This window comes from Pongo abelii, chromosome 22, assembly GCF_028885655.2.
Source record: "Pongo abelii isolate AG06213 chromosome 22, NHGRI_mPonAbe1-v2.0_pri, whole genome shotgun sequence".
NCBI classification, from domain to species: Eukaryota; Metazoa; Chordata; class Mammalia; order Primates; family Hominidae; genus Pongo; species Pongo abelii.
Genome location: NC_072007.2, coordinates 23,901,787 through 23,918,961, shown reverse-complemented (window position 1 = coordinate 23,918,961; position 17,175 = coordinate 23,901,787). Strand labels below are relative to the sequence as shown.

The following is a 17,175-nucleotide window of genomic DNA, read 5'->3' as shown; positions in this document are numbered from 1 at the left end:
ATACTTAGTTCTCTATTTATTTAAAATTGCCTGTGTACCTCCTTTAAATATCTTGTTACTTTTTAAAACAAGTTTATTTTTATTTTTTGCTTTTTAATAGGCAAGGTACAGAACTGCTCACATATTATATATATTCTTTTCTCTAGTGTAATTTCATTATTTTGTTTCATTCTTTCTACTTTATGTATTTCCATTTTCACTTCTTCTTGTATATGTATACACTGTTTGCTATAACTTAATATTTTTTGGTGTGTAGAAATTCATGTGTACTATTTTACATAGCACAGCAGTTAACATTTGAGGTTTTTAATATCTTTTTAAAACCCCTACTTATGTATTTATGAATGTTGAAAAATAATAACCTTGCAAATCCCTCAGTTGATGAATTTTTGCAACAAGCTTACTTCCTCTATGTTTTTAACTTATATCTCATCTTGTTAGTATAATTTGGAAATACTGTGCAAGAATGATTTTTGATACTGCATTCATGTTTTACCCAGTTTCATAAATTTAAAATCAGCATCTAATTTTATTCCATACTCATTTTCAATCTTTGTATACTGAAGGTTTCTCTGGATCTTGTCTTTGATAAATCTACATTTATTTAATAGTGACAATGTCAGGGACTGAACTATGCTTTTTATGAGTGGCGTACTTTAGGAAAGGTATAAAATTATTAGGCCACAAAACATTCCACTTTATGACATTTTTATCTATCTCATGTTTTGCTTTAAAAAAGAGAATTATGAAGTCATTATAACTTTATTCCTTCATACAAATAGAGATTTGTAACTTGGATTTTCTGCCTTGATATTTTTAGGATATTTTTCTCTTTCATCGAAATCCAAACCAGTTTCTATGAAGTCTCTTGGTGAGTCTGATTAACTGATTTTATCTAGATTATGGTGGGCCTTTTTCATGTGCAAACCCCTGTATACAATGATTTCCTTAGTTGTTGTAGCTGCTACTTTCTCTTACCCTCAAGTGTTTGCCACCCCCACTTCAGGGGAACAGCAATCATTTTTAATTTGAATAAGCAGACACTGTCCTATATCTATGTTTCCCTTAATAATTTTAATATCTTTCTTTCTTCATTTCTTACTATAAGAAGAGCTTTCCATGTTTGTTATAGCATTTATAATGCAAATTTTAATTTTGCAATTGCATTTTTACTTTTTCTGAATTGGAATATTTCATTACTCGGTTTTTCATCTGATCCTATTGTTGTTTTCTTATTTTTTTTTTTTTTAAAACAGATCTTGCTCTGTTGCTCAGGCTGGAGGGCAGTGGCACGATCTCGGCTCACTGCAACCTCTGCCTCCCTGGTTCAATCGATTCTCCTGCCTCGGCCTCCCAAGTAGCTGGGATTACAGGCATGCACCACCATGTCTGGCTAATTTTTGTATGTTTTACTCCTGCTCCGGTTTTTGAGATGTATTTTTTCTTGCATTCTAATGAAAAATATTTTATATCTGTTAATAGGTAACAGATATATTTGTTGATTATATTAGGTGATGATTTCTTTCTCTTATATTTATCACCAGGATCCTACTGGTTTATTCCTCATTACTCATTCTAGGGCCAGGTAAAATTGACTTTAGCTTGGAGTGGACCAGCACTTTGGATGTATTGATTGGTATTGATATGTATTAAATTCTTGTCAGAATTCCAGGTGGTGGGAAGGTGGATGTATAGATTTCCCACACAATTTGCACAGTATAGCATGCATTCATATTGTATTGTGTTTCAATATATTTCTCTTCCTCATTCTCTGATATTTACAACAAATGAAATAATTTTTCCAAATATCTCTCAGCTGTTAACATAGGAATGGAATGCAAGTCTTGCTTCTCCTTCATTGCCTTCGTTATTTCTCTTCATCTAATCATTTGTGACAATATTGTGTATATACTTGAAAACTAGAATTATTGTAAGAAATGCATGTTATCTCAGTATTAAAATAATACATGTTACCTCTTGTTTTGCTATGTTTTTCTGGGATAGATTCTTTAAAGTGGAATTACTGGCATAAAGTGCATTAATACTTTTGTTAATTTTTGGTATGGATTGAAAAATTATTTCCTAAATATTCTTATCAAATTAAAGGGCTAGAAGCAGTAAGAACATATACTATCATCTGGAAAAAAAAACCACTATGGGGATTATCTGCTTATTATGAAAAAAAATAGAATCACAAAAATCTGTGAAAAAGAAAACAAAAGGCAGTCATCATTTCATTGTCTAGCAATGACTATTGCTATTCATCTGGTTTAGTTATTTTATTTTCTGCCCTAGTTCTTTCTAGGGTAGATAGATAAGTATATAGAGCAATATATAGATAGATAGTTAATAGTAATAGAATGCACACGTGGATGAAAATACTATAAGGATGAGATTTAAGATGTTTTACATTTTTGTCCCATTATACATAACCCAGCGATTAATGTCTTTACACTTATTACAAATGGTTTGTAAGTCCTAGAAAGAAAATTAAGAAAAGGATTTGTTAAGTTTTTGTGTACAGTAAACACACATGCAAAATTTCAAAGGAATGTTGTGTCAACTTATGATCTCAACATTCATGTTATATTAATATTTATTATTTAATTTTTTGAAACATTTTAAATTTTATGGGGAAAATATTACTTTATTGTTTTGTATTGATGACTAGACAAGTTAAATATATTTTATTCTAATGCTTATTATACAAGGACTATTCTGTAAAACTTTTGTTAAAGTTTATAATCAATGTATCAACTTTGATTAGTACCCATTGCACTTTATTAACAATCTTATTTTCACTCACACCCATTACTATTATATTTTCTACAGATAAAAATCTCTTCTTAATTTTTTGACCAATCACATTTATATTTTCCATTACTTTTGGTTCAGAAAATCTTTTTACATAATTAATACATTACCTTAAACATTGCAGTTGCTCAGTAAATTATGTTGAAGGGCTCATGAAATGAAATCCTCCCTATCCTCCACATTTAATTCTGTTCTTGGCAATAGCAACAGGAATAAAATACTATCCCAGTACTCAGCTTGACTGACATTTTCTTATTTCAGAGAATAAAAGACCATGCCTTGAATTCTCTCAGCTAAGTGTAAAGGATTCCTTCAGAGATTTATTTATTCCAAAAATAGAGACCATTCTGATGATGTATACAAGGAACAACCTAAACTGTGCTGAGCCACTGTTTGAACGCAATAACTCACTTAATGTTAATTTCAACACACAAAAGAAAACAGTCTGGCTTATTCATGGATACAGACTAGTAGGCTCCGTCCCATCATGGCTTCAGAACTTCCTAAGGATTTTGCTGAATGAAGAAGACATGAATGTAATTGTAGTAGACTGGAGCCGGGGTGCTACAACTTTTATTTATAATAGAGCAGTTAAAAACACCAGAAAAGTTGCTGTGAGTTTGAGTGTGCACATTAAAAATCTTTTGGTAAGTCTGGGAATTTTATGTATTATACATGCTATACAATATATTATACATGCTATACAATATACAGTGTGTTACATTCAATACCACAAAGTGATAATAAGCTATATACTTTTCCTCATAAGCATTAACAATTACTGGTTTGATATACCAATGTATGCAGCCATCTTTTCTTTGTCTGCCTAAATGAATAATTCTGTACCTAGACATATCCTGTGTTATTTTTAAAACATTATGTTAAAATTTAGTAACTATTAGGTTTTATTTAAAAATCTTCTGAGATTTCTTTTAACTCTACCTATACCAACCTCAGAATAAAATAGTTATCCTATGTGGGTGGGAGAAATAAACTTTATAATTATTACATTCTTCAGGTATCTTTTAAAATATATGGCTAAAATATTTGCATATAATCAAGTGTGAATTGGTAAAAGTAAAGAAAAATCTTTTTTTTTTTTTTTTTTGAGACAGGGTCTCACTCTGTTGCCCAAGCTGGAGTGCAGTGGCGCAATCTCGGCTCACTGCAGCCTACACCTCCCAGGTTCAAGTGATACTCCTGCATCAGCCACCCGAGTAGCTGGGATTACTGGTGCCCACCACAATGCCCAGCTAATTTTTGTATTTTTAGTAGAGATGAGGTTTCACCATGTTGGCCAGGCTGGTCTCAAACTCCTAACCTCAGGTGATCTGCCCACCTTGGCCTCCCAAAGTGCTGGGATTACAGGCAAAAAATCATTTTGAAAAGTAGCATACTTCTGTCAACTTTGGAGGTGGACCTCAGATTCATTCAAGTCTGCTCAGGATTTGAACGGATCAAATAAAGTTCAGTCCAGTTCTATGTTATCTGCATTGTGAATGATTTTTGTTTACTAAGTCAACCCTTAGGGAGATCCATGTCTATCCTAAAAGAAAGTAGGTAGTTGTGGGTACTTGAGAGAAAGAAGGGTGATATCTGATTTGGTGGCATTATTGGGCTTGAAATTTGAACTTGAGTTGTGTTGTGCTGAACTTTCAAGACTGTGCTAAAAATTGAACAAATAACAACGCTTCCTAGAAGCCGTTATATGTAGTGGCCAGGGGTCAGACTGGATGGGTTCAAAGTGTATGTCCATCTTTTATCATCTGCGTAATTTTGAACAATTACATAGCCTCTCTGTGCTGCATTTCCTTATTTGTACATATAGAATAACAAAATGTTACAAAAATATTTATATGAATATTGAATTAATATATATGTGCTTAATCAGTGGGTGACATTTAGTAATCATTGAGTAAGATCAACTTTCATTATTATTTTTACACCCCCAAGTTTGGACAAAACAATACCATTGCTGTAGAGAGACAGAAGAGGTAATTGATTCCACCATCCCCACCAACAGACTATTAATTACGTCATTGATTTTTCCTGATGTTACTGGTGTTTTCTCAACTAATAAATATGTGCCTCAAAGTGTGGAGAATGTGAATATTAAATAGAAATATTTAGGAAAATTTGTAATATTAGATAAAATTCTAACAGTGCCTTTGCTTACAGAGGCTTCATATTACAGAGGAAGATTTAAATGACCAGCAGCACTGGAGTTTCGAGAGATACTCCCTCATGTTTTGGGGCATGGCTGTGAGAAATCTGAAGAAAATCATAACCTTGTGCCTTGAAAGCCTGAGTGTAGTTTTTCATTAGTGGCAAGCGCTCCACATCTTTCTGTAAGCCATCAGACATATCACTGTGTGGGCTGGACCATGATCTGCCCACAAGTCTCACAATAGCTCCCTAAGAGTGTGGTGGAAGTACACTCTCATGTAGTCTTCTAATTTCCCTTCCTGGAGCTGAGACTAAGAGGTATTCAGATGTTGGCCTTGGAAGATTGGACGCATCACTCCTGAGCTGGTGATTAGGGGAAGTCACCTAAAATCCATGAAATTAATTTCATCATCTCTGAAGTGAGAATCATTATTGAACTTTTGTGACTCTTCCTAAGGTTTTTGACACAGCCTGATCAGATAAAACAAGAAGGCAAATTAGCATAAATTTTGGAGTGAGACGTAGGCTTGTGTTTTAGTCCATTTGGGCTGCTGTAACAAAATACCATAGGGTAGGTAGCTTATAAACAACAAAAATTTATTTTCATAGTTCCAGGGTCTGAGAAGTCCAAGGAGAAGGCATCAGCAGATTCAGTGTCTGGTGAGGGCCAATTCCTTGTTCATAGATTATGCCTTTCCACTGTGTCCTCACATGGTGGAAGAGTAGAAGGAGATCCCTCAGGTCTCTTCTATCTGGGCAGTAATCCCTTTCATGAGGGTTCCACACTCATGACATAATTCTCCCAACCCACAGGAAGGCCTCACCTCCAAGTATCATCACCTTGAGGATTAGAATTCCAACATATGAATTTTAGGGAGACACAAACATTCAGACCATAGCAGCTTGGAATCCATCTTTTCCTCTTATGAATCTATGTGGCTTTGGGAAAGCTGTTACTTCTGACACTATTTCCTTAATAAAATGGGAATTGATCCAATGTTATTTATTTAGCATTTAATAGGTGCTACTGACAGTTTTAGGCATTAGGATAAAAAAAGAATAACTCATAACAAAATTGGAAGTATTAAATATGAACTTTGTAAGGCCCATATTGAGGTAGCTAGCAGAAAGTAAGCACCTAGTAATGTTGATTATTATAAAACACTTTGCTAATTAATTGTATTTTGCATATACTGTTCTGCATGAGATGATGCAATTTTAAAATAAATTGATATTAAAAATGAATAAAGAAAAATCAAATATTTTGTGGCAAAAATTGAACAAATATATAGTCGTTTTGAAATTATAAAGTCTCTTTCTCTATATCCCCAAAATGAATCAAGCTAGAAAAATAATGAATTGTAAAATGTTGATATATGAGGGAGGTTTGATTTGTTATTACTTGAAATGAATACTGTAATATTCCTTTTTAATTGCAGAAGCATGGTGCATCTCTTGACAATTTTCATTTCATAGGTGTGAGCTTAGGGGCTCATATCAGTGGATTTGTTGGAAAGATATTTCATGGTCAACTTGGAAGAATAACAGGTAAAATTATTTTTATAAAATTATTGCTTTAGCATACTTTTAAGTATCAGAAGTTACTTTGCTAATTTTTTTTTTTTTTTTTTTTTTTGAGACAGAGTCTCGCTCTGTTGCCCAGGCTGGAGTGCAGTGGTGCGATCTCGGCTCACTGCAACCTCTGCTTCCTGGGCTCAAGTGATTCTCCTGCCTCAGCCTTCCGAGTAGGTGGGATTACAGGTGCCCGCTACCACACCGGCTAATTTTTTTTTTTTTAAGTAGAGACAGGGTTTCACCATGTTGGCCAGACTGGTCTCTAACTCCTGACCTCAAGTAATCTGCCCGCCTCGGCCTTCCAAAGTACTTGGATTACAGGCATGAGCCACTGTGCCCAGCCACTTTGCTTAAAATTTAGTGGGTACAATAATTACTCAATAGAAATTATGTACAAACATTTATTTTTTCTATGTTATATTTAAATATTGGCTTTGTTTTAGTTAGACTGTAAAGTTTTGTTAAGTTCTCAACAGAGCTTAAGTTACCCAAATGGAAATGGGAGAAAAATATCTATTTCTGCAGTCCCAGCTAAATTTTAAGGACATACTATCATAAGAATACAGAAGTAAATATGACCCATTAAACAAAAATACTTTATGTATTAGCTAAGAATATAACTATTTACTTAGTTATCACAAACTTTGATGCATTTCAACTCTCTAAAAATTTTTACTTGAATGCTACAAAAGAATCAGGAGTTGTATCCAATTTGAGTGACTCTGGGTCCCCCTTCATATTTCTATAACAAAGTTACTGCATCCAGAAAGCTCAGTCATCTAATAAGGCTGACATGGATTTTCATTCTTTCCTCTATGAGTGGTAGTGATTTTAGGAATAGGAGGATAATATTCCTTTCAACCAATTTACCTTTTTTGTTTTGAAAAAAAAGCAATTATTTATATCTATGGCCATAGAAGACTTATAATAACTTTAAGTGTAGATAAAAGAAAATAGTGTCTTTAGTTAGGTTTCAAAAAAGGGGGAAAGAGGTGAATAACAGATAGATAATTATCTTTACAAACCTTATGCATACCCTTACTTACTCTGATTAGTTTTAATGTTATCAAACATGTGTGAAAACAAATTAACTGAATGAATGTAGGAGGGTCAAGAAGTAGCAGTTTAGCCAGGATTTATTTAAACAAAGTTCCCTAGTGCTTAAAGCTCATTCTCTTTCAAAAACCACACTTTCTCAATTTGTACTTTAAATTGTGTTTACACATATTAGTCTAGTTTGAATGGCCCCAAATACCAGGCAATCACCAGGGACTAAAAGGCCACCAAACATGGAGGTTCTACATCAGAATAATTTATAGGAAGATAGGTGATTCTGTCTCATTCAGTCAAGTGGGTTAAATAAAATGGGGATAATAGAGATGTTTGAAATGAAAAACATTATATTTTACTTTCAAATATCTTTTTAAGATGATTGTTTCTTCATTGTATAGATGTTCTCAAAAAACTGAATTTTATCTTCTCTCTCCTCTTTTTGACAGTTCCCAGAAAGTCATGAGTCTAGAATTTTTATTTAGAAATTAAGATACCCCAGAAATAATATTCATACTCCATGGAATTTAAAATATATTTTTTCTTTTCTTAAGAGTGTGTGAGAAAGTCTTATGAGAAATGGATAAGATAACATGATTTATCCCATAGCCCAAATTATATTTGGCACCTAAAAAAGCTTTTCAGGTCTATCTACAGATAAATCCAGAGTGAGCTAGTAAGGTAAGAGTTCAAGAGAGGACCAGATGGTATTCATTATTTTTTTCCTTTGGGAGAAATAGTTGTAGTTATTATTAAATATAAACTACTGTATTACTCCTAATTCAGTCTCACATAAAAATGCTCCAAAAATTCTTACAATATTTTGTTGCGGCTTAACCTGAAAAGCTCTGAAGTTTAGTAGTATTATTCAAATAATGAAGTTACCTGCTATTCATTCACTTTCATTTGTTTTTAGATATGTTTTTGGATAGGTTTAAACTAAAAGTATAAATGCTTTTTGTGTTTATAATGTAGTAATAATGGAAGTATGCAATGTAAGGAGCTCTGTAGACTTGATTAGACTGATAATTTCTTTCTTGCTTTCCAGGTCTTGACCCTGCTGGGCCAAGGTTCTCCAGAAAACCACCATATAGCAGATTAGATTACACAGATGCAAAGTTCGTGGATGTCATCCATTCTGACTCCAATGGTAACAAATCAGGATTTATTACCTAATTATTTGAAAATGAAAAGGAAAATGTAGACCCTGGGCAAGAGGAGAGCATAAGAAGAAAAAACATCATGGATAAAATGATTTTAAATCTGTCATTATGGAATGATAACATTTCCCAAGCAATATTTCTTAGGGTTACTGATTTCCCACATTGTCAAATGGCACTCTTTGACTTCAGTTTGCCTCCTTCAGGTTTCAAGATGTGTCATGTCATCCTAAAACAGTGAAATAGATAACTAAGAGTTCATTCTGTTCATGCTGTTGACAATTTTATTGATTTGATCACATTTTCCCCCATGTTTAATATTCCTGATGTATTTAGGTTACCATTCTCCCCACTTATTTTCTTGATATGATATATATCAACTAGAACTGAACACAGCATTTCAGCCACAAATAAAGAGTAGTCTTCCTTAAATGTAAGGAAATAGTTTTTCTATTGTTTTTAATTATCTTAGCTGAAAATCTCTAACAGGGTATTGGATTTTTGGCCAGAGAACAATTGAACAGACACTTTTAAGAAACAGACTGTCCTCATGCCTTTCCTGATTTGAATTTGTTGATACTAATATTTACTGAGCACTTCCTATACATTAGGCAGTGTTTTGAGTGCTTGTATGAATTAATTAGTGAATTCTATTAAATTTCCATTAGATAAATAACAACTATCATTCCCTTTACAGTTGAGGAAACTAGAATAAAGGTTGTAAGGTCAGTAAGTGGCAGAGTCAGAATTTGAAATCATATGTTTTGATTCCAGATGATGCACTTAACCAGTATATTATTCTTATAAACCAAATCAGGAGAGGGTATGGTGCTAAGATAGAGACAAGGGCAGTGACACTACGATTGCTCCTCTGAATTTATCTTGTGGTGATCTATACTACCATACTTGGGTTTATGTGTCTGTGTGTGAGATACGTAAATGCCATAGATGCAATTTTTCAACCCCCATGACTACATGTCAATAGATTGAGACTCCAGTGGTAACAATTCTGCTCCTTATTTGGAATCTAGGTTCACCTACTTCTATAAGCAGTCAAAACCAAAGAAGTCATAGTTTTAGTGTTATCCAAACCTCTCATGTCTTTATTATCTCTAACTCTTTATATCAGCTTGGCACATCCACATACAACACACCTATTGGCCAATTAATTTGTAGTCCCTTGTCTGAATTTTTTCTGAAACTCTTACTGGGGGAACTCACCCCCAATATTTCAACGTAGGTTCTTTCTATTTTCCATAAGTGTCGGCCGGCTGAGAAATAGAGACAGTATAAAGAGAGGAATTTTACAGCTGGTCTGCCGGGGGTGACATCACATATCAGTGTGACCACGATGCCCGCTTGAGTCTCAGACCAGCAAGTTTTTATTAAGGGTTTTAAAAAAGGGAGGGGGTGTAAGAACAGGGAGTAGGTACAAAGATCACATGCTTCAGAGGGCAAAAAGCAGAAATACTGATAAGGTTCTATGTTCAGCAGTGCATGTACTGTCTTGATAAACATCTTAAACAACAGATAACAGGGTTCGAGGGCAGAGAACTGGTCCGACCACAAGTTACCACAGCGGAGCTTTTCCCCACCCTAGTAGGCCTGAGGGTACTGCAGGAAACCAGGGCATATCTCAGTCCTTATCTCAACCACATAAGACAGACATTCCCAGAGCGGCCGTTTATAGATCTCCTCCCAGGAATGCATTCCTTTCCCAGGGTATTAATATTAATATTCCTTGCTAGGAAAAGAATTTAGTGATATCTTTCCTACTTGCACATCTGTTTATACGCTCTCTGCAAGAAGAAAAATATGGCTCTTTCTGCCCGACCCCGCAGGCAGTCAGACCTTATGGTTGTCTTCCCTTGTTCCCTAAAATCGCTGTTATTCTGTTCTTTATCAAGGTGCACTGATTTCATATTGTTCAAACGCATGTGTTTTACAGTCAATGTGTACAGTTAACACAATTATCACAGTGGTCCTGAGGTGATGTATATCCTCAACTTACGAAGATAACAGGATTAAGGGATTAAAGTAAAGACAGGCATAAGAAGTTGTAAAAGTATTATCTGGGGACTGATAAATGTCCACGAAATCTTCACAATTTATGTTGTTCTGCCGTGGCTCCAGCCGGTCCCTCCATTTGGGGTCCCTGACTTCCTGCAACACTAACTTCAATTCTGCCCATGGCCTTTTGATTTAGCTCTTCATACTTTTTATTATTTTTGTTTGCATTTTTGACTTATCCTAATGAACTGCCTTGGATTGTCTTATATTCACAACATCTTTTGATGATGCAACCTATCAGATCTAATCTGTCACTAGAGGCCACATAGTTGGAGCGTTGGATTGATCTTTTCATGACTATCACAAATAAGAAACACAGATTTTTGAAGCTGCATATGTACCTGTCCTGAGAAATTTCTGAATGATATGTGTGGACTCAGCTCATACCTGGTGAACTGCCTTTTCCTTGAATACTAGACAATGACCACATCTTCTACTTGCCAATAATCCTCATTTTTATTCAGTTGTGAGTGTTCAGAAAGCCATGTGGCCTTTCAAATTTGTGGATTAGATAATTAGGGCACACATTCTTGCAGAGATATTGGGGAAAATTATGAGTCCAATATCCAAAAGATAGATGCTTTTGAAACCCTCATATTGGGTTTGCAAAATATCTCATCTGTTATTCTTGTCTGGAACTCCAAAGGACATTATAGAAGCATGGGTAAAGATGAACAAACCAGCCTTCTTACGGTCTGCAGAAGGCTTCTCGTTGTCTGAGTTGCCTCTGCCAAAATCACATTTACTGAGTTTTTTGTTTAAGTAGATTCTGAATTGTTAGAGCTCCTAGTTATCTGACAGAAGCAAACAATAGCCTTCTTTGTAGGAAATTCACATAATTCAATCTCAAATTATTTTTACAAAAAAAAATTAAAATAAATGTTTAGCATCCAAGATAACCAGGCACACTTGGAGCAAGACAGCATGAATGAGAAACAGCAGAAACAACAGTCAATAGACAACACCCATACGCCTCCAGATATTGGAATTATTATATACTGGCTATAAAAAATGTGCTTATTATTAAGTTGGTGCAAAAGTAATTGTGGTTTTTGCTATTAATATTTTCAAAAAGGTAGAAGATAAGACTGAAAAATTTAACAGAAAATTAGTAAGTATAAATTTATCAATTATATTTGACAAAAATAATGAAAGTTCTTACCCTAAAAAGTAAAATAATTGACATCCATTGAATGGGTTTAACAGAAAATTAGAAGTAGGTAAAGAGAGAGTGAGCAAGTGACCTAAAAAGTAGGTGAAAAGTAAATTTCTAGACTGAAGCAAATGGGTACCAAAGAATAGACAATACAGACCAACAGTTAAGAGATGCACAGGATAGGCAATGAGATGGTAAATTACATTGTATTAGAATTCTGGAATAAAAAGGCAGAAAAATGGAACAGAGGCTATATTTAAAGAGATATTATCTCATAATGTTCCCAAACTGAGTAATATAATCAGTCTACAAGTTCAAAATGCCCAATTAATTCCATTCAATAAGAAAAATAATAAAGATTAATCTCCATTGAGATGTATGATAGTGAATTGCAGAAAAGGCCATCATCAAACCATACAAGTTTATTTAAACAAGGTGAATAAAATTGACCAGAGTTACAATTGAGTTCTCAACAGAAACAATGGAATATAGGAAACGACAGAATGATTGCTTCCATATAGTGAAAAGAAACAACTGCTAAGATAGTATCCCAATCTGTTTCAAGAATAAATGTATTTTGTTTCAGACAAATTTAAACTGGAGAGAAACTGTCATGAGCAGAAAGGTTACTCTTCAGACATTCATGAGCAGAAGTGTATTCTTCAGGCAGAAGGAAAATTATTCTTAGATTGTGGCTATTTTGGAAGGAAGAACAATGAACTAGTTAAATCTAAGCATATGCTGATGGCATAAAATACTGTTAATAGTGTTTTATGGACTTGAAATATAGAAAGAATTAAAATAAGCTAAAAATAGCATATGATTTTGGGTGACAAATGAATTTCAAGCTTTCTGTGTTCCTTTCATTGTATAGAAAGAAGGTGAAAATTACCTTCAGTAATTGATGTTCATAAGTATAGTATTCATGTTGAATCTTTAGGGTAACTAGCAAGAAAAGAAAAAAGAGTACTTCCAAGCTAATGAAGGACAAAAATTGAATATACTTTTTATGAAGTCTAAAAGAAGGCAAGAAAAGAAAGAATGCATACAACAGCTAAAGCAAATAGAAGGTAGATAATAAGATAGTAAAATCAAACACAACTATACAATTAAGATAAATGGACTTATGCTCTAATTAAAATATTGTGGCTGTCAAACTTGATTAAAAAGATAAAATCCAACTCTTATTTATTAAAGACATATATAAAAGCAAGGAAGCAAAATATTTGAAAGTAGAAGGGTGATAAAAAAATATGCAAATTTATCCTCCAAATGGTGGTAAATCTATATTAGACAAACTTGATTTTATATAAACTAATAAAAATATGGACAGACTTTAAAATAATAAAACTTTGAACTCACAAAGAAGATATAACAATTCTAGTTTGTATGTACCTAATAACACAGCTTCAAATACATAATGCAATATTAACAATAACATATTGCAAAAAAAGGCAACTACACAATCATAGTGAATAATTTTAATTAACACAATTGATCTAATAGACATTTATAGAACATTACACCTGAGAACTACAGAATTTACAGTCTTCTGAGACACACATGGATATTTTACCTAAAGTTAAGCATATACCGAGCCTTAAAAATATTCTCAAACATTTCCATATACCTAATGTAAATGAGGAGTTAACGGGTGCAGCACACTAACATGGCACATGTATATATATGTAACAAACCTGCACGTAGTGCACATGTACCATAGAACTTAAAGTATAATAATATTAAAAAAAGAATAAATAAATAAATAAAATCAGAGCTATGAGGGCATTATTAGCCAAATGTAGCAAAAAAAAAAAAGAATTGAAAGCAAATAAAAATGTTTGGATCTGAAAAAAAACCAATATTCTCAAACATTTCAAAGTGTAGAAATCATAGAGTAATCTTTTCTATCTTTAATGCACTTAATCCAAATAAATAACAAAAAATATAACTAAAATCCATACGTTTTTGAAAGTGAAAAATCACATTTAAAAATAACTAATGAATACAATAATAAATAATAATATAATCAAATATTTTGAATTGAATATTCACATTATTGCATATTAAAACTTTTTGGATTCAGCGAAGGCCATGGCTAGAAGTTAATGTATAGTTTTGAGTACAGCTATTTTAAAAGGCTGAAAATCAATAATCTAAGCGTCTATCTTGAAAAATTAAGAATTAAACAATATTAACACACAGAAATGGAGAAAGAAGCAAATATTAAACATAAAGAAATTAATGGAATAAAAATTATGAATTGCAGATGATTTAAAAAGCCAAAATTTTGCACTTTAGAAAAGATAAAAATTAATTATTATTTTAAAATTTATTTATTTCACTTTTGCCGCCTTTTTTTTTTTTTTGAGACAGAGTCTGGCTCTGTTGCCCAGGCTGGAGTGCAGTGGTGCGATCTCGGCTCACTGCAAGCTCCGCCTCCCAGGTTCACGCCATTCTTCTGCTTCAGCCTCCCGAGTAGCTGGGACTACAGGCGCCTGCCACCAGGCCCGGCTAATTTTTTGTATTTTTAGTAGAGACGGGGTTTCACCGTGTTAGCCAGGATGGTCTCAATCTCCTGACCTTGTGATCCGCCCACCTCAGCCTCCCGAAGTGCTGGGATTACAGGCTTGAGCCACCGCGCCCGGCCCACTTTTGCCTTCTTTCCATACAATGAAGGGAACATAGAATGCTTGAACTTCATACACCTCTTCTAAAAATAAATTATTGGAGAGAAAAAACAGAAAGAACAAAAAGAGAAGACACAGCTAGTATCAGTAATTACCTGGTTCTGTTTCAGTTAACTGGATTCTGAAGCTGAAAAAAACCTTGAACTCATGTAAAACACAAAAATTATTTCCTTGTGGTATGCATAAATGTGAAAGGAAAATAAATGGTTTATGAGCTATTATTTTTAAAGCCTTCATAACACTGGGATAATGAATAATATTTTCCCAAAGTACACAAAAATTTCTAACCCAAATGAAAAGATTAAAATGTCAGATTATATAAAAATTGAGAATGTTATAAATACTTTAAGAATGTGAACAGCAAGCCATAAAAAAAAGCTGTAAAAGAGATAAAGACCTACTATCAGTCAGTAATAAAGACAAAGATAACCTAGTTAAGAAAAAGTCAGGACGTTATGAAGGATACATTCTGAATAGGCAATAAACATATAAAAAGTTCTTAAAGTTAGTAAGAAAAAAATATAAATTAAAACCCAAATGAGAAGACACATGCTTAAAATTCAAAAGCTTGACAAGACCATTTATTGGCAAAGATATGGTACAACTATTCAGCATTATTTATTAAAATCAAAGACACTCATATTCTATAACAATTCCACTCCTAGGTTTATAACCAACAGATGTACCTTCACATATGCATTAATGTATGTGTTCAAAATGTTCATAGTTTGAACACATTAGCCTCAAATCGGAAACAGTACAAATGTACCACAATAGGAGAATGGAAAAATAAGTTGTGATATGTTCATACAATGAAATACTATATGACAATAAATGACTGTTTTTACACCTGACAATGTGGATTAATAGCACAAACATACTAATAATCTAAAAAGCCAGAAACAAAAGCCTACATAAAATATGAGTAAGTTCATATATTTTTTCACAAAGGGGAAATCTAAACTACAGGGTTTTGGGAGTCATCCTTAGAAGGTAAAGAATAAAAACAGGCCGGGTGCGGTGGCTCACGCCTGTAATCCGAGCACTTTGGGAGGCCGAGGCGGGGGATCACAAGGTCAGGAGTTCGAGACCAGCCTGGCTGGCATGGTGAAAGCCCATCTCTGCTAAAAATACCAAAAATTAGCTGGGCATGGTGGCATGCACCTTTAGTCCCAGCTACTTGGGAGGCTGAGGCAGAATTGCTTAAACCCGGTAGGCAGAGATCACATGAGTGGAGATCATGCCATTGCACTCCAGCCTGGGTGACAGAGCCAGACTCCATTTCAAAAACATAACATAAAATAAGATAATAACAACAGATGATTTTATTTTAAAAAAAGAGGATGCGTTAGCGATTAGGGGACAGAGAGACACTTGTGGCTGGGTAAGGGCACACTGGGAGCTCCTAGGTGCTATTTCTTTACATTAATGTGGTAGCCCCATGGCTGTTTGCTTTATAATAATTAATTAGCCTATAGTTTATGTTTAATGTTCTTTTTCTGCATGTGTCTTATATTTTACAATAAAAGGAAAATTAAAAAGTCATAGCTGCTCTCCCCACCCTTCTTGAAACCAAGAGAATGAATGATCTAAGCAGACCAAGCTGCTGCCCCCCACCCCATCTGATAAAAGGGAAATGGCATGCCTGAATCAAGGGCTGCTTCTAAGTTAATGACAAATTTCTTTTTTCCCATTGATTCCTAAGCAGTCCTGTTGGTTTGAGTCTCCTTCAGTGGCAGATTGGAGAAAATGACACTTCCAAACTGGAAACCCGTAGTCTTGGAACTCCATGTCGAGTTCATATATGAGGAAATTTCACAAATCTCTGACACTGTTAAATTTTTTTCTTGTTTTAAAAACTTTTTGGTCTTATTTGGGAAGCATGCCCTTCCTTGCTTAAATTTCACAGGCTGAGAAGATGATGGGATTTTAAGACAGACTGGCTAGCATACCCTCACCATTGTCCCAATCAAGTCATATATATGCTTTCCTGAGTTCTAGGGACCTGTCATGAAGTCATCTACATTGTCGTTTGTCTTTCCTTACCCATTAAATAGTGCTCATCTCCCCTCTCCCCAGCCTCAGTGTACATGCCCGGTGTTCTCATGTGCTACTAACAACTCATTAGAGGTTCTGTTACATCCTAGAACTAAGTCAAGTTGCAGCATCTAAACCCTTACTGTCAGAACCATCTATTTATCTTTGTTTTATGCTAAATCTATTACTGATGTCTTTCATGAGTTCACTGTGTTGTAGGAAATCTTTTGTGCCTCAGATGAAAGCATTGTAATCTTATTTAGCAACACAATTTTGTATCAAATCACAGTCCTGAGTATTCTAAGCTTGCTAGCCCTTTTCACTGTTAAGGCTTCTCTGAGTTATATGCTGGTAATGGGCTCAGAATCTGTACATTCACCAGTGGTCCAATGATCTACAGGGCTACATAAACCCTTGAATCAAAGCTATGTGTTTCATGTCACTCTGACTCAAACTG

At 34.1% G+C, this 17,175-nt stretch overlaps 1 protein-coding gene across 4 annotated transcripts in view; it reads left to right on the top strand.

Annotated features, from left to right (window-relative positions):
- The window catches only part of LIPI (lipase I), a 105,685-nt gene that overhangs the window by 30,088 nt on the left and 58,422 nt on the right, over positions 1–17,175 (top strand). For all 4 annotated transcript variants that reach the window (XM_054542830.2, XM_054542829.2, XM_024239452.3 and 1 more), the window contains 3 exons: positions 3,076–3,461; positions 6,420–6,528; positions 8,654–8,755. In XM_054542830.2, the coding sequence (XP_054398805.2) occupies positions 3,165–3,461; positions 6,420–6,528; positions 8,654–8,755 (508 nt within the window). In that variant the 5' untranslated portion in view covers positions 3,076–3,164. Of the gene's footprint in view, positions 1–3,075; positions 3,462–6,419; positions 6,529–8,653; positions 8,756–17,175 lie in introns of those variants that run through there.